Here is a 22,495-nt window from a genome sequence, read left to right as displayed (position 1 = left end):
CATAGAACATGCCACGTACAGCAAATAAGAGTAATGCCATTGCTGTACAGTTGTACTGCTATCATTAATACTGCATCATGTATATATAGCGTCAGTTATCACATGGCTGTCATACATTGAAGAAGACATATTAACTCTGGAAATTTGGACATTATAAAACTAATGGCAATGGCTGCTATGACTTTAAAAATAATATATAATTTTTATAAAATTAAATAGTTCAAGTGCATGTCACTCTGTATGTACAATTAAGTACCACACATAATTTACAGCTTCTATACATATAAAAGTTTCTAAACTCTAGAAAATATAATTATAAATTACTTTGCACAGCAAAAACTACAAACATGATTATGCTTGAAGTCAAAAAAAAAATCAGCAGCTGTATAACACTCAAAATTCTACAGTTGTTTGTAACTTAGCAAAGGCAGCAAAAAATATTTAATTAGTGATCGGTAGTAGTTCATAGAACAGCAGATATGCTTGAGATCCTACAACACTACTAAAAGTACTCCGAGATGAAACATAGGAGTCACTAATGTGATACCAGTCTCCTTGATGTGCAGCTCTTTCATCATACTTCCAAGAATCACCTTTAGGAGTTTGTACTTGTTCATGGACTGGTTGTCGTCGTCTCACATTAGCAGTATAGTGACCACCATGAAGTGATCCTCCATGTACCACTACTGCATACAGGCCATATAAGATCTTGTTCTCTTTATCAGCCATTCTCTGTATATGGCATAACAGTGCATTTATAATCATTACAAATGATTAAGTGTCATCTGCATGTGCCAACCTCAGTGTGTACGAATTATACAGAATTGTATTGGAAATATGTAGCTTATACTCTCAAACATGTGACTATGACTAAAGTGATACTTTATACATATACGTACATAGCATCGACCATACAGAGATTACATGACGTACTTGAACACATTCAGTTGTACAGAATGGAACCATGTTTAGTACAGGAGAGAAGGAAACATGTTGATTATCCTTAGTGACAGTGCGGCCGATGCTAAACCTCTTCATGTGTAGTATCAACACTGGTGGTAACTGATGAATCAACATCTGTTTGCTTACACGACGTTCTGTTATCTCTAAATTCTCATCTACATATTGCATAACACAGTACATATGTACGTACTGTATATGTTAGTAGAGCTAGCACTTACCAGTAGAGCATTCTTGACAAATAAATTTGTTGTTCTCGTCCAACACATCTAGGTCAGTAAAGTCTGCAAGACACTGCTCTAATTGTGTACTGAATTTATCTGGTTCTTGAAAATATCGGGAATGGTGTAAATTACTTAGTTCAAGGAATCTATTAAATTTGCTTTTGCTGAAAGGAACACTTTTATCTTTTTTCAATTCTTCATATGCAGAATTAGTATCAATCACAATTCCATTGTCATCACCAACACTACCAGGTCCAGAAGTACTCCCTGTTTCCATAATTCACAGCATTATACAGTATAGTATGAACAATACTAGTGCCTACCAGGAGTACTATCTTCACAGCTAACTTCTTTGGCTCCTTGCTTTTGCATAGAAGAAGTTTTAGGCCACTGATTTCTGCTTCCATTATTCTTTTGATAATCATGTAAAGCAAAACAAAAGGCAGGTAAATATACATAACAATTTTGCAGCATTGACTTGTGGTACAGTATGCTGTTTTGGCTAAGCTATGTACAAAACAGTACCTGTTGCTAGAACTATTGGCAAAATGAAGTACAATAGCAAAAGATTGTTATAATCACATAAAAATTTTAAAGAAGCAATCAGTAGAACATAATCTTTTATCTTTAAGGTGGCAGTTACCTGGAAGTCATGGTTTTGAAGCCATTATAAATGAAGCCATACATCGTGCCATACATCACGCCACAAATATTCATTTATTGCATCACGTGATTAGTGTTTACGCGATAATTAAAATGGCTGTAGCATGCTAAGGCCATTGCCTTGTAATAGGATGAAATTTGTTACTGTTTTGTGAAAAATATTAAAGAAGACATCCACTAAAGTAAGTAGAGTAGTTTAGAACCTTTGTTCACCGAGATTCGGGTGCTTCACGCAAAACTTTGGCGGCATACGTCATTTGTGGTTTAAGCATGGTATGTTAGAGTGTTAGTATAACTTTCTGCGTCACCACTAGTGAGGGAGACCTGTATTTGTGTAAAATAAGTGACTGGTATTTGTAGCAGGGTCGCATGTCGAGAAAAAAAGGTTTTTATACCGCCCAAGCAGGTTTTAGACCATTTTGCGGTGGCCAAAAGGACTTCACAATGCCATAGCCATGTTTCAGCCTGGCATAGGCTGGAGCCTTGTTGATTACGCCCTGCTTATGCTGCTAAAGAATAGATTCTATGATTTACCTTGCCATAATATGTAACTAGCTTTGCATAAACTGATGCTGAAAGGATTTTTGCATGCTTGTACAATCGGTTCTCTAGTGTCGCTGTTCAATCTTCAATGGCCATACAGACCAGCATGCAGATAGAGGAAGAGCTGGTCTACAATCTGGTTGTGTCCACTTTAGTGTATAGTTCTCCAAATCTGTTTATAACTGAATTTTAAAAATATCCTTCAAACCAGAAATTGTGAGGTAACTGCCACCTTAATAACAAAAGCAAGAACAAACTATGCACGTTTTGTTAAAACTGAGCTTACTCAATAGAAACGAGCCTAAGAAACATTAGCTAAACTCAAGTTTGCAGAATACAGTATGTTGTGTATGTACATGTACACATGCACACACGTAAGTACACTTGTAAGTACATGTACCTATGCAAAAGACAATGTGGTTTTTCAGTGTGTATATTGGTAGAGCTTGAGGGCAACTTGATAAAAATAGCACGTGAATAGTGGATGATGTACTGTACGTGAAGTACACTGTACATATACAAATAACTGTATTTCACAGTTGTGTAAACCCTTGAGTACTGTTTACAGTAGAAGTCAGTTATCCAAACGCCTTGGGACCAGGGGTGGTCCATAAGTCTAAAAAAATCCATATCTCTGAAACTGTGTATAAATAACCTTAAAGATTTTAATAGCATTTAAATTTTGGCATTATCGACTACAGTATGCATGCATTGAGCTGGATCCTCAAACACATTTAATAACTCATGGATGGAATTTCATGATCTTGAAATTTGGCACATTTATAGCACTGCTTCCCCGCTAAAAATATTTTAATATCTTTTCATTCAAATGCCCGACAATATTTACGACTATTAAAATTTTCACCATACATTTCCTATGGGAAGCCATGAAAATGCAATGTCCATTACAACCTATTCCTGAGTTTGTATTGCAGTCAAACCACATGTGTCTATTGTTGACATATTTGCCATCACCGCTAATCATTTGGTTGGAATCCACTTTTTTTTATTTTTAGCTGTTCTTCAGAATCCAACTCACTTGTACATACTATACCCTAATAGAACAGTCACTACTCTAATAGAGCAGTCATTTCCGTAATTCAGTCAACTGAGAATTAGGGCTAAGCAATATTATCGTTTTAGCGATATATTGTGATATTTTGAAAGCACTGATATTGCAATATTTTGTTATTGACTATCGCGATACCATGCCTGTACATTATTGTCATTAAAAATCCATTTGTTATGCAGTACTAGGCTAAGAATCCTTATAAGTCATACTGGTTACCCCTGCAGAGAGGTGTGAACACCATAACATAACCTCAAAGCATGTGTTATTATAACTGTTACTGTAAACAAGGATGACAGTGGCTAGTTTGATGCTCCCTTTAAAGACTTCCTGCAGCAACACATTATGTTGCACCAGCTATGATTGACTTATTTGTAAGTATCGCGAACTATTTGGTATCGTGAATAGTGGCTTTAGTATCGATCATGATACTAAAATGGCAGTATCACTCAGCCCCACTGAGAAGCTGGGGTCCGGAAAACTGAGATTCCACTGTACCTTACAATACAGAACCATCACTTCTGTTGAGTGGGCTGCATGGCTTACCTGTGTGGGAACAGAAATAGTTACTGTATATGCACATGTGTTTTGTATTGAACAGAGGCCAACTAATGAAATGCTATGTGTTAATGCAGAGTCTTATTCATCAGGTGCACACATGTCACATACAATGGGTTGAACCATGACAGCAAGGCATCATTCTTGATACAAACTGACCTGTGTTAAAACGACTGATCAATGCTTACACATGAGCAACTGTGCAAAATTTTGAAGGTACCTAAATTGTCATCTATGTTTCATGGTTCATTAACCACATGTGACCAACCATCAAGTTGACCTCAAGCTATACTGCACCACAGATATACATTATATATGTACATACCTGAGTTATTGTAACTGGCATTGGAAGAGAAAGGTCTAAGCACAACTCCTCAATTTCTAATGGCTATACAAAATTTATGGTACATTAAATTGTTAGGTCAGATACCATAATACACATAAAGGTACTACTGTATGTATACAAATCTGCAAAAGCTTATGCACACAAAAACAAATTAAAACTTGTCATTAAGATTGACTGATAGACACTTTCTTCATCTCTTCCTTGTTTTACTATTCAGAATAGAATTTGCTTACCTTTATCTACGCTTGATACCAATTTTTTAAAGCTACGTTTGTAAAACAATTGTATCTATAAGAATCACCAAATGTTATTCATATCAACCAAAAGGCAGCAAATACAGTCTTTCAATATAACCACAGCAACTTAAAATATGTGAATACTCTTTCACAATAATGACCTTTAGTGCTTACATTAGTAAATTCACAACAACACAACTAACATTATGGCAGTGATGACAAATAGTGGTAGTCAGTAGAAGAGTCCCAATCAGTTGATCAACTTCACAGACACCTTTGGAGGCTTTAGACAAACAACCTACATAAATACAAACAGAGTATACACAAACAGTATCTGACAAAGGGAAATATATATGTACAAGTACACAGAAAAATTTGGAATTTTCAAACTAGAGTAGGGACCACAACACATTGATAAAACTACTGAAACAAGCTGGAGTAGTGCCAGACATGGGGCCAAGTACATTTAAAAGTACTTAAGTAAAGTACAAGTACTTTTGAATTTTCCAAGTACAAGTACAAGTACTCCAACAGCAATCCAGAGAGTACTTAAGTAAAGTACAAGTACATGCTGGAAGTACTTAAGTAAAGTACAAGTACATTTTGCTGTAGTGAAACATATGCTGTATTCAGTGTGTTGTAGTATGTAAGTGTGCCTAGGGGGGTTGGTTTTTGTCAACCAATCTCTCTGTTAAACTCTTAAAATGCACTGACTTGAACAACAGCATTGTTTTTATTTGCCAGAATGCTATGACATCATTAATCGTGGCAACATGATACATAGTAAGGTTGGGGAAGGCAGTAGAAGAATTGCAAGAAGTTGTAAACTACACCTTCATAAAATTCTGTTATTCTCATTGTACACCCACTGTGTACAAACTACGTACAATGTTTGCAGTACTTACAAGTACTTTAAGTACTCAAGTACATACAAGTACTTAGCAAAGTACTTGAGTATAAGTACAAGTACATTGGGGAAATTAAGAAAGTATTTAAGTAAAGTACAAGTACTTTAAAATCTGTACTTAAGTGTACTTAAGTATAAGTACTCATGTACTTGGCCCCATGTCTGACTGTAGTGCACGATATTAAATCACAGTAAAGCAATAAGAAGTGCTATATCCCTACTGTGCATTTCCATAATGACAATTTTAGCACAGTAGGGATATAGCACTTCTTATTGTTTTACTATGATTTAAAATCGTGCGCTACCCCAGCTTGTTTCAGTACTTTTTATCGATGTGCTATGGTCTCTACTCTAGTTGAAAATTCCAAATTTTTCTGTGTACTTGTTTATTAACTTTTTTTTGTAAATAATTATTTATGACTGGTGAACCCACACATGCCGCATCTGAAATGGCACCGCACGCCCCAATTATCGTCTGAAAAGTGAAGTATCCATTATGCTTCGTTGTTAGCTATGTTCAACTCGTTACACAGCATTTCGGATCAAGAACTGTTTGAAAAGCACCTCTACAATCCATGTATATCGAAAAAAAGAAATGGTGTCATGCGCCCCAGTTATATCAATTATCGTCTAGTATCCATTACGGTTCGTTGTCAGCTATGTTCAATCCATTACACAGCAGTACGAATCAATAACTGTTCGTAAAGCACCTTTGCAATCAAAATAGCCACTACAAAAAATACAGATGATTTCCGTTCAGGGAAGCCATCACGTGCTACTGCCAAATCGACACTTTTCGCTGTCAGCAAAGATGAATGGAACACAAAGGAGGACACTGGTAAGTTCCTGAAGAATGTATTATGAGCCTAAAGTAAACTGTCATATGAAATTAATGGCACACAAAGGACCAAGTGCATTTCATTATATTCCTAGCAGGCTAAATGGTACAAGCGGTGACTATTCTATTAGAGTATCTCTATCATGCATAATGTTCTTTTATGAGGAGGGGGGCAGAGCATGTGCTCCCTGTGCCCCCCTCGGATCTGCCACTGCATGAGCACATTCAAAAATTCATGGCAGTTAGAAAAAAATGCTATAACATCCACATGCTCTTCAAATTTACAAGTTAGTTAGAGTGAATTAAGGCAAATTTTACAGCCCAATTTTTTTGTACGCATCAAGGATAGTTCTACATGATTTTTGAAATAATTTTTTTGACACACTTGCTGCCTGAATTGCTTATCAATATAGCTAAATTTTTTTGCAGATCTTTCTTGGTAAACCATCAAGGAAAAAATCTACTGTAATAGAATCACATTAAAATCAAAGGGCTTAATGCAAATACCATTGGTGCTTGATTGAGATATTCTAATAGTCACGAGTGTATTTATATGTATTTATGCCTACTACCAAAAATGGTTCTAAAACAAGCTGAATTTCCAGCATAGCTATGCTGCTAATTAATAAGGTACATGTAATTTATGTATAAGTAAGTGCGCAATCTAAGTACCGTCACATATAACAATATAGTGTGCACCCGCAGCCCTTGGGTATATCAGCAAAATCCCTCACAACCGTGGTATAACTATTAAATAACATTTAGCAAACATTAAAAAGCATATACACAGAGCTTGAATAGTTCAGCTTTTTTATCCACAGAAAACAAGATAACAAACACAATACTGGGCTCCCTTGATTATTTGACCTTTGATTATCTTAACACTTTGTTATCTGGACAGTAGAAATGGCTATTCTAGTAGAAATACTTTGTCTATAGTGTCCATTCTAATAGAGTAATTGAAGAGGGCTCTGTTGAATGGATATCAATTATCCGAACTTTTTAATTATTTGAATATGTCTTGGTACCAAGGGGGTTGGATAGTCAAAGGAGCACTGTATCACTTACATAACATCAGTATAACATCATTACAGTATTACACTGTATATAGTTCTCCTAATTGCTTATAAAATGAAGTAAATGAAAAGCACACTATATGGCTGATCTTTGGGAGGGTTGCATACACAGTACAAAATTATTACAAAAAATACAGTGTAACAGTATCTGATCATAGTGAAAAAGGAAGAACCAGAGGCATAAATTTAAAGTGGACAGGTAGCGAGTGTAATGTAAGACCAAGTACCGTACACAGAGCCCACATAACATACAAAATAATATTATGTTACAACTAGAGTGAGTTTGTGAGTACATACAAATAGTATCACAGTGCTTTTAAATATCAGTGTACCTTTCATAATAAGTTGACTTTCTCCATCAAGGGGTCCATCACTACTACTAGTGAAGCGAGATTTGATCTGATCTTTAATACACTACAATTGTAAAATGAATGGATGCACATAATTTCTACACACAACTGTTTAACTATTGTGGAAACAAAATTATTATATTTGTCTAAAAGGATGTCAGAGTGTACAATATATTTCAAAACAAAATTTTGACAGAAACTTTTCCAGACTTTGTGTGGAGCAATTATGTTCATATGTGGTATGTGGACTATTGAAGGTGGAGGGCGTGTCCATAGCAAATATTGTCTCATAAGGATATGAAGCTACATATGCATGAAAATGTTATTATTGTTCCTCTGTCAATAACACACTGGTGTGATGTGCCAGCTTGTTGGGCCACATGACATATCAGCATGTACCTACAGAAAGTAGTACATAGTACTATGTGATTATCCACATTTCGCCCTTGAAGTTTTGAAACACACTTTTTGTTCTAAGGTTCTGTTTCATTGCATGCCTGGATACAGCTTGATTGCTTTACATACGGGAACCTGTATTCCGCGGAATACGGAATAGGCGGAATAAGCGAAGATCACATTCTAAACTTTTTGTTATTGTTTATAGCCTCTATAATGTTTTAATATACATTCCTCACCTCGTAGAGAACACAATCACGATGGCACCGATCCTCATGGCGATCTTTAAATAGCATATGTACAAAGCTACTCACTCTAGAACAATCTAACTAAGCTACACTACCATCAAATACACTTCACTACACAATCGCTAGAAAACTAGAAGTTCTTTGTGCTATGCTTGCTCATACCAGCTGTCACATACAAGTAACTGCCTGAATTTATTAGAGTTATGAGTTATGTACGAAGTGTTAGGGCCGAGGTTGGAGCTCTGATGTTGGGAGCTGAAAGCAGTATTTATCCTCCAAATTTATTTGAAACACTTTAGGAAATGGTAACAGAGTTATAAGAAAGGTCAGATTATTCCATGCATGTAGGGTAGCTACCTAGGGGGTGAACTGGCTGATTGTTTTGTCCTAAACTATTCAGCCAGTTAGCTAACTACCTGCTCGTGTGACAGCTAGTATGAGCAAGTATAGCAAAAAGAACTTTGATAATGTAGTGAAGTTAACAGTATAGTTCAGCTTAGCTAGTTAGATTGTTCTGGAGTGAATAGTTTTGTGCGTATCCTATTTAAAGATCGCCCCGAGGATTGGTGCCATCATGATTGTGTTCTCTACGAGGTAAGGAATGTATGTTAAAACGTTATAGGGGCTATAAACAATCACAAAAAGTTTAGAATGTGATTTTTGCTTATTCCGTTATTCCGCTATTCCATATTCCGCGGAATACAGGTTCCCTTTACATACTCAGTTTAGTAGATTGTTTCATAGGTGGCAATTGGTCTACTAGTGGTATAGGCGCTTCTGTAGAAAAGTATTTGCACATGTTTGTGAAAATAGTCGGGTGAACAAGGATAGCTTAAGGGTGATGCTTATTACTTACTATTGGTTTGTGTTTTATGGTACATTATAGTCGGTACGTGGTCACCTGAGCCCGCCAAATATAGTAATATCAAAGAGGTGAACATGTGTTCACTCCTATTGGTTTGTACAGGAACAAGCATGTTTTCACGCTGTAAACATGTTTGCATACCTGAATCATCCATTCTAAATGTATGGGATGTTACCTCATAACTCACTTGTTCTTGCCGGGCTTTTTTCATTAACAGTTCCGGTGTTTAAAGGGCTTCACAGCGCTACTAAATGTTTGGGAAGCTGGCCCATGTAACAAGAGTTATTAGCAAGAAACGAGGACTCAGGTGAACGCAGACAGACTATAGCTCTAGTTTATCAAATTCACAATTCCCACTTCTCATCAACCTTTTGCGCTTGTTAAACTTCTAGCTAATACACATCAGTACACCCGCTATGAATAGACCAAACCTTGTATTCCATAGCAGTACATTTACTACTCACCAGCAAGCAAAACACCTGTTTATAAAATCTACTCCAGGCACTGTGTATAGTATAAGGTGCGGAAAGCGTGGATAGATTAGGTAGCACTTAGAAGTTTCCAATCCAGTATGGGGTGTCTAATATCTATGGTGTTACTTTTGCTATCTAGCTCATCAATGAAGGACAAAAATAGTCGAGCTAGTATAACTTACATAACAAGGTGAATTACAATATATTCCAGAAGAAAATAAACCAAGGTGATTGATACCTTAATTTCTTCTTCTCTTAAAGCAGATAACAAACATCTCATCACTTCATGACTGTCCTCCTGTGATCCACGTCCAAAACGTTTATTACTACAGAGTGTATGTACAGATTTACAGTAATAATTAACAAGCTTTTATAAAAACCATGCAGAAACTCACATTCTACCCAGTGAATGCAATAAATTCCTGGGAGATATTGAACTACTCTGCTTGCTAACACCAGAGAAGAAATTGTGCAGCTCTGTTGACACTTTACCACTTACAGCAACCTCCATACGACCCTAAACACACATAAAAAATACACATGCAGTGGAAGTGACAACAGTGTTTGTAAAGTTTTAGTTAATTAAAAATTATGAAGGTATTCTATCTTAAATGGACATGTAAAGTGGAGCAAGCACAAGCTAGCTACAGTATTAATATTTTCGAATAATTCAGTCACCATATTGACACTGCAATGCCCAGTTCCGTATTTGCAACAGCTCTACACATGCATTAAAGAAAATGCATCAGTACATCTTATACAGTAATAACAAAGAAATGTGTTATCTTCTCCAACCTTTCTATTGTATAATGTATATTCTGTCAAAGGTCAACAGTCAGCTTTTTTCTTAGCATCAGTACACATAGTTATGTGCCTCACACATTGCATGAATTTCAGTTAGCTCACAATAGCCCCGTTACTAACAAAACTGTCTGTAGGACATGTGAACTTGGCTATAGCCAACTAGGAGAAGATCAACTAAAGATTTTTGGGTCCTAAATATGATGAGAGGCAACATGCATGGTAGAGCAACTCTACACAGCAACACCTTACAAAGCAAGCCAATTGATGACCACTAAGGTCCTAGAACTATAGCAGTGGGAAGGAAATTAAAAAGCACATGCATGCACTCATGCAAACATAAAGTTAACACTATTTCTTAAAATGTAGATGCATGCATAGTAGGACAAGCAACTACATGCAGACAGACATTCATATCTGGTTCAAAACCTCTTACCAGTTTAGTTTCTGGAATTTCATATATCTTTTTCTTCTTAGCCATAACATAATGCAAGCCAAGAGTTTGATGTATACTCTGAGCACAGGAATATAATGTACACATAGATTTAAAGAGGAATTAAATCTCACCTGGAGCATTGAGTTGAAGAAGCATGTGTTTCCAAGATTATTAAACCCCTATAATAAACAAGATGTTTTAGTACATACGTATGTGGGTAAAAATAGAGCAATTACCATAATTTGCTTTTTTTTTTGTTTTCATTATAAAATAATTCTTGTATGCAAATATTATACAAAAATTTCTTACATGAAAATTTTTGCACAAGATCAAAATACTCTAATAGATCAGTCATTTACATACCGTATAGTTGGAAATTTTCAAGGGATGAAGCTTTTGTGAATTTTGCAAGTGATGATAGTTTCGTGAAAATATAATCTAAACCAAACAGCCAAGTTGTAAAAAAAAGAGTGCAGCCCTCAAAAAGGTCAGGGTGAAAAAGATGTGAAATCCAAGGTGGTGGCCATGAAATGGCTGTGATGGTAGGTTAATGGCAAAAAATTCAATTACGACAATTCAGGTGAATTTGTGTTGCCTCCTCCAAATTTCACTAGGATTCGGCACCAAATTCACCTAAATTGTCGTAATTAAAATTTTTGCCATTAATCTACCATCACAGCTATTTCATGGCTGCCACCTTGGATTTCACATCTTTTTTCACCCTAGCCTTTTTGGGGCCACACTCTCTTTTTACAGCTTGGCTGTTTTGGTTTAGATATCACTTGTTTTTGTATTGCAAGCCACAAAGCTGGCCATAAACTGGCTTTGGTGCTTCCTTTTAACTTTTTTCCATTCACAATCTTAAGTTTCAAGGCTGGCTTTTCCATCTGAATAGAGTGTACAAAGTGCTAACGATTATTCGAATAGTGTCATGTCGACCGAATAGTCAAATAATCAAATAATCATTTCAGTACAATCGAACCTCTCTAATCCGACACCTGCGTAATCCAGAGTCCTCTCTAATCCAACGAAAATGTCGTTTACTGATACTTTTGTATAGAAAACAACTTCTGTAATCTGACACCTCTGCACTCCGTAATCCAACACAAAATTTGATTCCCTAGACTTGGGAATACATTGTTTTTGACCTTTGTAATCTGATAGAGAATAATAACAGTGGCATTAAAAACAATCACAAAAAATAATTTTTAAGCAACCAAAGTATTTAATTGGTTAACATTTATAGAAAAAAGCTGTAATACTTGCAAATTCTAAAATTAATTCATGTTAAAAACTTTGTGTGATCCGTTTTACCTGTAATATACTGCATAATCCTAGGGGAGTGACCATGAATGTACTTGGCCAATTAGCAGCAGCCATGTAGCCCACGCCCACAACAACAGGATGACCGTTGTTCCCATATACAGGCTATGGTCATGTTTACAACCATAGTTACAACTAAAGTGTCCTGCCACGCTCTACCATGTCTGTTCAAAACTACAAATAATAGGACATTATGGTGGGTCAACTACAAAGCATTATATTTGTCACTGCTACTGCAAATACGCTGGCCCTGGCCTAACCTATATGCTTAAATTGTCAGTGAAGTCTCAACACAACTTAAAACTCGCTGTTTCTTGGAATGTAACTGATTCAATCCCTACTATTAATTACTACGAGTACACGAAAAAATGTGGAATTTTCAACTAGCCATAGCACATCGATAAAAAGTATACTGAAACAAGTTGGAGTAGCTCATGATATTAAATCACAGTAAAAGTGTTATATCCCTACTGTGCTCAAGATACCATAACAGAAATGCACAGTAGGGATATAACACTTCTTATTGTTTTACTGTGATTTAATATCATGGACTACTCCAACTTGTTTCAGCACTTTTTATCGATGTGTTATGGTCAGCTACTCTAGTTGAAAATTCCAAATTTTTTCGTATACTTGTTTGTTAACTTTTTTTGTAAATAATTTTATTATGACTGTTGAACCCACGCATACCACATCTGAAAAGGCACCGCACACCTCAGCTATTTCAATTATCGTCTGATAGGTGAAGTATCTATTATGCTTCGTTGTCAGCTATGTTCAACCCGTTACACAGAATTTCGTATCAAGAATTGTTCGGAAAGCACCTCTACAATCTACACATACCAAACGAAATGGTGCCGCGTGCCCCAATTATATATTAATCATCGTCTGAAAAGTGAAGTATCCATTACACTTCGCTGTTGGCTACGTTCAGCCCATTACACAGCGGTACGAATCAAGAACTGTTTGAAAAGCACCTCTTCAATCAAAATAGCCACCATGAAAAATACGGACGGTTTCCGTTACAAAGGGAAGCCATCACGTGCTACTGCCAAATCGATACCTTTCACTGTTAGCAAAGATGAATGGGACACAAAGGAGGACACTGGTAAGTCCATGAAGAATGCATTGTACGTACTGCGGTATGCCAAAAGGCACCTCTTGGGCCGAAGTGGACATTAAACAGTGAAACAATCAAGCCCGTAGCCTTAGCCGTTATTGAGTTACACTTGTCTGAAGGCATCAGTCAGTGAGTTACTCATATTATGTTCACGTTTGAGCTGAATCCTGAAAAACAGCTAAAAATTAAAAGTGAATCTTTTCTCAACAGAGTTAACATTTCAGCCAACCAGATGATTATTGGCAACAGCAAAGGTGTCAACAACAGGCACATACGGTTTGGCTCCATTACAAGTTCAGGAAAGGACTGTAATGGATACTGTACTTATATGGCTTCCCCATAAGAAATGTATTGTGAAAATTTTGATTAGCTGTAAATATTATGTCAAATATTTGAACAACAAAATTTTAAAACAATTTTAGCAGGTCAAGCAGTACTACAAATGAGCCAAATTTCAAGATTGTGTGTAATTGCATCCATGAGTTATTTAATGTTTTTGAGGATTCAGCTCAACGTGAACATACTATATCACTCAGTAGAAAATTCCGTTGAATTAAAAATTTTTTAAATTCTGTAGCAACTTGTTGAAAGTGTTTTGGGTCAATCTGAAAGCTTGTTTGGGCTTAGTTTTACCTAACCAATACTGCCCCATCATCGTCAGGGAAAATTGAGGCTGGTTTTTGGGTGATACTATTTCGTGGGCCACGCCTACTCCTTTGTGGTCCCTACTATACAGTTACTATCGTACTGTATGATACTTAATAATAGACAACATACAAATATCACAAACTAACTTACAACAACTTTTGGACCATGCTCATCAGTTGGGAATTTGTAAGGGATTGATTCTTTCCAAGTAATCAAAAGTTCCACATACCATTGAAAAGGATCAGAGATGCTTGGCTTCTGTAATGATACACTTTTGCTCTGTGAATATAATTCATTCAATAGGCTTCGCTCTTGATCAGTGTAAAGGTCTTTCCTTTCGTCCTAACATTTAGAAAACATTGTAACTGTCAGTATACCCCAAATACAATCAAGGGCATCAAATGGTGTCAGATTTAATAATTATAACAATGAAACAGACCTTGGCTAAAATTCCTTCAAAATTCATGAAGCTGAACATAATAATCAAGACACACAATAATGCGTCATGCAGCCCAAGAAGCTAGCATACCACACCGAGTCACCCTGTAGGAATTCAGCTAGTTACAAGTTACCCTGTAGAGAGTTCAGCTGTGATAACTTTAAAAGTAACCCAGAGAGTTCAGCTAAAATTATTTGCATACAAAAGATTAATTTTCTGTCATGCCTACTGTGCTTGACTTGAAAATTAGTTTGTATACACATCCATTATAGGAGTGCCTTTTGGTGGTGTTAAAGAAAAAAATCAAGATACAGGAATTTGTGGAGTTCTTGGAACATTAAAATTTAAGCACATGCACACTTGGATCAAGAAAACAATCAATGATTCAACTTTTCAAGCACTGCAAGTAATCAGTCATCTATTTTGGATAGTGGTTGTTCTTCAGGATGTCAGAAACAAGATTGGAAAGCTATAGAGTATTTAAAGTAGCCATTGTGACGAATGTACGCATGTGCTTAAATTTATTAAAGATTGCAATAACTCTGCAATTCCTTGTCAAGATAACAAAGATACATGCAAAAACTGATGGTGTGCAACAATTGTGTTTTTGAATTTTGATAATCAAAACTGATTGTGTGCCACACCTACTAGACACATTCAGACTGTCTAAGGGAAGGAGCCAAAATTTGGCATATACACAGATAGATTAACAATCATATAGGAAGGCCTTACAGTAGTCTAGAAGAAATCAGATCAAAAAATCACTGAGTTACAATGCTAAAACCAACTACGTGTAACAAGTCACTATCAAGATACTGCAGTAACTCTTTTAGAGCATTCAGGTAATAAGTTATCACCCTATTAAACTCACCTCGTAAAGAGTTTAGCTACACGATAAAGAGATCAACTTTGTAACAAGTCACCCTGTAGACAGTTCAGCTATCTACATATGCAGAGAGTTTAGTTACACTATGAGTCACACTGTAGAGATTTAAGCTAGAAACCGGTCACCCTATAGAGGGTTTAGCTGCACATCATATCACCCTGCAGAGAGTTCAGCTGTATAACAATTAAGTTATCTTGTAGAGAGTGCAGTTACAAACAAGTCACCCTGTAGAGAAAGTTCAGCTCTATTAACTTAGTAATCCTCGCAGTTATAACTTACAAGTACCTCTGAGAATTCAGCTACATAACAAGCCACCCTTTAGAGAGTCCAGATACAAATAAGTCACCCTGTAGAGAGTTCAGCTACAAACAAGTTTGTCCTGTATGTAGATAGTTCAGCTAGGTAACCTCGCAAAGAGTTCAAATACTTTATAGGTCACCTTGTAGAGAGTGATCTCCCTGCTTAATAAGTCTATTGTAGTGTAGTTATGATCCCTACAAGCTTGTAAAATTCCTAATCTACACTTGTTTATCAATCGTACTATGCCAAATTGGAAGCACATAGGTCCACTAGTAGTGTGCATAGCTTACTTTTGATTGCAGTAGCAGCCGTGGTGCTCAGATTTATAACCTTAGGGTTAGTACGATGCCTCAGTACGATGTTCCACGTTCAATTCATCCGGGCCAGAAGTTGTTCGAACAAACAGACCATTTCAGTTGTCTGGAGCTTAGTCTTGACTAACAGGATGAACTAATACAATTTCCACTTGAGTACTACCCAATCACTCGCTGATCTTGCCGTCTGCACTGAGCGGCTGTTCAGAGGAACAAGCTATCGAGTATCAGTCCATCTATTAATAACAAAACTCTTTGTTGATTATAGTCCAGGCATTGGCAAAAATCGAAGTGACAATTCAGCAGCCTTAATGTTTCACGTGCAACACTTGAAATCATAAGCGCCCTGCTCTTTCAGCAGCATAAGCTTTCTGGAATAATTCTGTGGTGCCTACAGAAAAGTGTTGATACAGAAAATTAACGCCTCGGTATGGTTTCGATGTTTGAAGAAGAAGACAACCAACCTGATTGAAGATAAAAGGAAAGACAAGGCACACAGGGCGTACACTTGCCGGAACCCCAAAAGGCACATACCACCAGTGAGTTTGTTGTGGCGTAAAATTGTGACCGTGCGTTGCTTTGTTTGGGCTCTGGGCTTGCGACTGTGGTCAGTGAGAGAGTGAGTGAGATGAAATTTCAAGTTTTGGAGATTTAAAAAAAATGCTATATCTGGTCACCGGTAAGTGTTTCTCTTGTTTTTAATGCTGTATTTCATGTTAGTTTGACTAATATTATTCTGTAAAGGTGATTTTCGTGACGTAAGATGTCTCTAGGTTGATTTTTAAAGGTGGCATTTTAGGCAGTGCACGTTATTTTCGGGGGATCCCTACTTAAACAGTACCACCGCACTGTTTGATACCACACCAAAGGAAAGAATGGCACCAGACATATAAGAATTTAATTGCAAAACAAAAAGCACATGCTTCATATTATTGATTACTTGTAAACTACCTAACCATAGTCACAAGGCTAGAGGCAAAATGAAGCAGTGTCCAGTTACCATTTTATGCCACAAAAACAAACTCACAGGTGGGATGTGCCTCTTGTGGTTCTGATAAATGTCTGCCTTTATGCTTTATTATTCTTTTAAACTTCAATTAAATGGTCGTCTTCTGCTTCATACTAGAAAATCATACCAATTAAAGCATTAGTTTTCCATACTGATGAGTGTATTTACAGGGTGTAGGTGCCATGAAACTATTTGAGGTGCTTAACTGACTGTCGAGTAGCAGATAAGCCAAGCTTATAAAATGATTGTGCCATGCAGGAGCGGATCCAGACTTATGGAAAGAGGGGGGGTCAAAATGAGTCTGGTTTGGTAAAGTGAGACAAAAAAAACTATTAGAGTATCTCGATCTTGGTATACTAAAAAATTTTGGAGGGTGAAGAGCCCCCCCCGCCATGTTCCCTTAAACAATCGGAACACACCACAACACCTATAATAATCAGTGCTGAGGCCATGCCCCTCAATGATTTGGCTCTGTAGAAACAAGGTATTGTACCATGTCCCCCATCTCAATCTACTACGTAGTTGAGTAGTGAGAGTCAACATGCGTACTTTATAGCCAAGTGTAACAAAAAGTATTAATTTAAAAATAAAGTGCGGTTAAAGCATTAAATCAGTGAAACAAGTGATGATGGTAGTAGCTATGAGGGAAAATCCCTACTTTGGCAGTGAAAATAAATAATGTGGGAAAATACTATTTCAAATTATTTAGTTTCGTGATGTGGAAAATACCGTCCTATATTCTAGTACTACAGTACGTAGCCCATCTTCTTTCATGATAGCTATCATTACTATCTGTACAGGCATATGCAGACCATTTAATAAGTATGTTACAGTACAGGTGTATGTAGCACAAGTGACTACATGCAAGACTAAAATTATACCTTGATTGCTTTGCCAATCCACGGTGAACATTTTAAGCCAAATCCCAATGCTATATAATGCAAGTTTAGGCTGCAAATTTAAGTGCCTGTATAGTTTATTTTCAGTATATAGTTTCTGATAAATCAATTTCTTTGTATTTTCTACTGTCTAGTACTATAACTATAAATCTACTCACCACGAACTCTAATGATACACTATAGGGAGAATGCTTAGATTTTTTTCCAAAAAATTGAAAGTTGTGTAATTTTTGCTGAGACAGTTATAAAATCAACATCAACACATCACACTGCTTTATGGGTATGGGTCCATGTGCAGACAGCAGAGGAGGTTGGACATGATATAAGCACTACTAAAAACTATTATCGTTAATTACATATTTTCAAGACAAAGATTAATTGATAAAGAAGATAATGGCCACACCACTATACCTAGTTTTTAGTGATGTACAACAGAATTCTTATTGAAATACGAATGCTCAAAGGGTTTCCGTTCTCTAATCCATTCTTTGTGAGGCCAGGCTGGCAGCATCCACTTCTTTTTTCCGTTTCCTTGGAGGCGATTTCAGCACCCATACTGTATTACTTTCTTTGATGTTTATTGAAGTAAACTACTACAAGCAACGTAAGGTGTCCTTATAGTTCTACCCACAGATTTATCCATAGATAACCGACGAAACTGTTGGATGGTTGTCACTTGAGACAAATTATTATGCATACACTATATAGATTGTTACATAATTTGCTGAAATTGTAAAGTAATTTGCTGAATTAGCTGAGCTTATTTATTCACACTTCTTGATATTTGTTGATTGCTGAGTGTAGCTGTTTTTTTGTAGGTGTTACTGCTGACTGTAATGTGTTGCAATACTATGTAAGTACTGTAGTACATTCCAGTACAATCTAGCTAGATCTACACAATCTTGTAAGTATAAAAGCACTGGATTTTTGTTGTACCTTACCTTAACCTAAAGTGATTATTAAAGTCTGATCAAGTAATGAGTACATTTGGCAGAGATTTTAACAGAAACTTGTAGCACATGTGATCCCTTAAGATTTCAACAGCGATTTATGGGTTTGAAGTAGTGGGGGTTGAATGGGATAGATTGCCCTAGCTAATATACTAAACTTGAGATGTACTTTTGAACGGTGCTTGTTAAAACTTCACTGAAGGCTTAATTATACTTTCAATACAAATATATGCATTCACGTGTGCCGTGTCCAACCTCCTATGTACGGGCAGTATCACATATCCTCATAAGTGGGCGTGACTTACTGACCTAGGACTAGACCATGTAATAACAATCAATTAATGGTATGGCTCCATGTTAGCCTACAGACAGCAATGGTGATAGTATATCAAGGCAGTTTTATTTTAAAAAAATGGTGACGATCTTGTTACGTCTACTACATTATAAACAAATGCACATGACATGCATATATGTTGAGGATAGTGAAACAAAACTCTCCATAAGCAGGTAAATAAGATGGTACATATAGTTTAATTGATTTGAGTCTCTGAGTATATGGCTCAGTTAAAATTTGAATGAATATTAACTTTTATTTAAAATTTAGTTTTTCTCAAAACACATGCTTGTGTGAACTAGGCAGGTTTTGCTGAGACGATCACATTTGTAGGTGTGCATAAAGCCATTCCCAAAACACATGCTTGTGTGAACTAGGCAGGTTTTGCTGAGACGATCACATTTTTAGGTGAGCATAAAGCCATGCCCACTATACTCTTATATACACGCATGTACAAACATGTATGCACACACACACATGCAACCACACACACACACACATGCAACCACACACACACATGCAACCACACACACACACATGCAACCACACACACACAACACACACACACACATGCAACCACACACACACACACACACATGCAAGCACACACACACACACACATGAAACCACACACACACACACACACATGTAACCACACACACACATGCGACCACACACACACATGCGACCACACACACACATGCAACCACACACACACACACACACACACACACACACACACACACACACACACATATGCAACCACACACACACACACACACACATGTAACCACACACACACACACACACACACACACACGCACACACGCACACACGCCCACACACACACACACGCACACGCGCCCACACACACACACACACACACACACACACGATATCTATACACAAACACAATATGTATACACACACACACACGTGTGTGCGCGAACACAAACTACACACAAACACGATATATGTACACGCACACACACGCACACACACGCACACACAAATACGTTATGTACTCACACGTGCATGTGCACACACCAAATATACATACACACATGATATGTACACAAAATACCAAAAGCATTAAATCAAGACAGAATCCTCACAGCTAACTTGTGGACATGACATATGTACCAAACATACCTCAACAAATTTTAGTAACAGTCCCTTTATTTTTTGCATTTCTTTCTCTAATTGATTTATTTTTGTATCTTTTAGCTGCAAATCAAACTCGTGTTGCCTTAGTTGTTGACTTCGTTGAAATAACTCCTCTTTGAACTGACGACTATTCTTTAATTCATTTTCTTCATTTTGAACAAAAAGTTCATCCATTTTAACCAGTAACTCATCTTTTTGGTCTAATTTTTCTCGAAGCTCTGATATCTGTGCATTTTTTTGTATTATTTCCTCATTAAAGTTCTTGTCTTTTTTTAATAATTCCCCATGATAATTTTGTTGCAATTCTTGTATTTTTCGTAACCCTTCTTTCTGAGTTTGTCGTAGTTTATGGTCTTTTTGCACTAACTCCTCATTTCTTGATTGCAATTCTTCATTTTTTTGCAATATATCTAAATCTTTTCGCTGTAATTGTTGATTTCGTAAAGACAACTCCATATCTTTCTGTTCTAAGTCATTGTCTTTATTTCTTAACATCTGGTCCTTTTGAAAGAGTTGATCGGTTTTTGTTGCTAACATTTGCTCTTGGTTTGACAACTGCTTCTTGTTCTGCAAGATCATTTGGTCTTGGTGGTTAAGCTTTTTATCCTTTTCTTTTAACTGTTCATCTCTTTTAGCTATCTGTACATCTTTGTGTTGTAATGATATCAGTTGGCTTACCCTTTCATCGTTATTTTGCTGCAACCGTTGTAACGATTCATTTAACTGTTGATTTAACTGAGATATCTCTTCATCCTTTTCACTTAAATGTTGTACTTTCTTTCGACACTCTGCTAAGTCCTGCTCCTGACTAACGGTGGTATTAAAAAGATCAATGATGTCATCATTTTCATGTGGAAGATGGGTATAGTCAACAAGGGTCAAGTTATTTATCACCTCCCCTATAACTGGTCTGTCACCTGGTTCATCCTGAAGGCATTTTTCCACTATGCTTTTTAACTTTGGATAATCAACCATTTTAGCACAGAGATGCTCTCGTCGTTGTACCTCAGAAAGAACAACATTTTCAGCGAATTTATCCAATGGTATTGGCCACTGTAAACTAACTGCATGTACACATACACAGCCAAATGAAAACACATCCAGTGGAGCACCATACACTGGGTTAGCAGTAGAAAGGGCCTCAGGAGACATAAACACTGGTGTAACTGGAGCTAGTGTGTGCTTACCAGTCCCAGGTGGGATTACTTTGGCCACTCCAAAATCACCTATTTTTGCTGCCAAGTGCTTAGTTAGCAGAATGTTGTTGGAGGTAAGGTCCCTGTGAATCAAATTCTGACTGTGAAGAAACTGGAGGCCTTGACAGACATCCATTAAGATGGACAATTTAAAATGTAAGGGGAAATCTGTGCTCTGGTACTTTTCAATCAGCTTAGTTAAACTGGTATGCATCATTTCCATCACTAACCAGGGTAATTTGGCTTCAGGATTGGGATAGTAGATTCCAAGAAACTGGACAACATTAGGATGTAGAATTTTACTACAGCGGACACATTCGGAAAGAAAACTGCTTTTTGCCGTAGGGCTCAAATCGATTACTGGCCACATTTCTTTCGCAGCGAAAACTGTCTGGTTTACCATCACTTCAAGCACACTGCCATATGCACCACTCCCTATTGGTTCTTTTCGACCAGTCCTTGTCACTAGCGACAACTGCAGACCACGCAGTTGACCCTTCAACTCGCCTTCCAATTCAAGTGTAGCCATTTTCTACTGATTCAGAACTGGCCAAGACTCACGTGAAATTTCAGTATGTATGGCGATAGTCCTACAGGGCCAACCCCCTAGGGGTACATTATTAAATGCTGCGTTGAACTTCAGCGTGATGACGCAAATTTGAATGCTGGCCATGGGTTAGAAATCTGTTAGCTAGCTATATTTATGCATAGTTACTTTTAAAGGTTGTGATGCATAGCTCGTCAGTGCTTATGCACCTATCCCCCCCCCCCGCCCCTCGGGCGTAAGTGGGGCTTTACAGGGGGAATTGACACGAAACTGCTGCCCCACTATGGGGCATTTGACGATCGTTCAGTACGCACCCAAATATTTTTTGTTCAGTAACTCAGTTCCTTCGCTACCGTATGTCAAATCCCGCGTTG

At 37.1% G+C, this 22,495-nt stretch overlaps 1 protein-coding gene across 2 annotated transcripts; it reads right to left on the bottom strand.

The window, feature by feature from the left end:
* Positions 1–182: 182 nt before the first annotated feature.
* Positions 183–22,118, bottom strand: LOC136257205 (serine/threonine-protein kinase TAO3-like). 2 transcript variants are annotated; one of them, XM_066050281.1, is made up of 13 exons: positions 20,364–22,118; positions 14,231–14,422; positions 11,121–11,168; positions 10,990–11,067; positions 10,148–10,269; positions 9,991–10,078; positions 7,753–7,834; positions 4,803–4,897; positions 4,343–4,405; positions 1,508–1,595; positions 1,182–1,451; positions 934–1,118; positions 183–732 (listed from the first exon to the last, which is right to left on the bottom strand). In XM_066050281.1, the coding sequence occupies exons 1-13, from the start codon at positions 22,101–22,103 to the stop codon at positions 442–444; spliced, it is 3,342 nt and encodes a 1,113-aa protein (XP_065906353.1). In that variant the 5' UTR covers positions 22,104–22,118; the 3' UTR covers positions 183–441. The 2 variants fall into 2 exon arrangements, with proteins under 2 accessions (XP_065906353.1, XP_065906352.1); XM_066050280.1 differs by having other exon boundaries at positions 1,182–1,458; positions 1,509–1,595.
* Between the last annotated feature and the right edge of the window lie 377 nt (positions 22,119–22,495).

The sequence above is a fragment of the Dysidea avara genome, chromosome 6, assembly GCF_963678975.1.
Source record: "Dysidea avara chromosome 6, odDysAvar1.4, whole genome shotgun sequence".
NCBI lineage: Eukaryota > Metazoa > Porifera > Demospongiae > Dictyoceratida > Dysideidae > Dysidea > Dysidea avara.
This window is presented reverse-complemented; position numbering and strand designations above follow the sequence as displayed.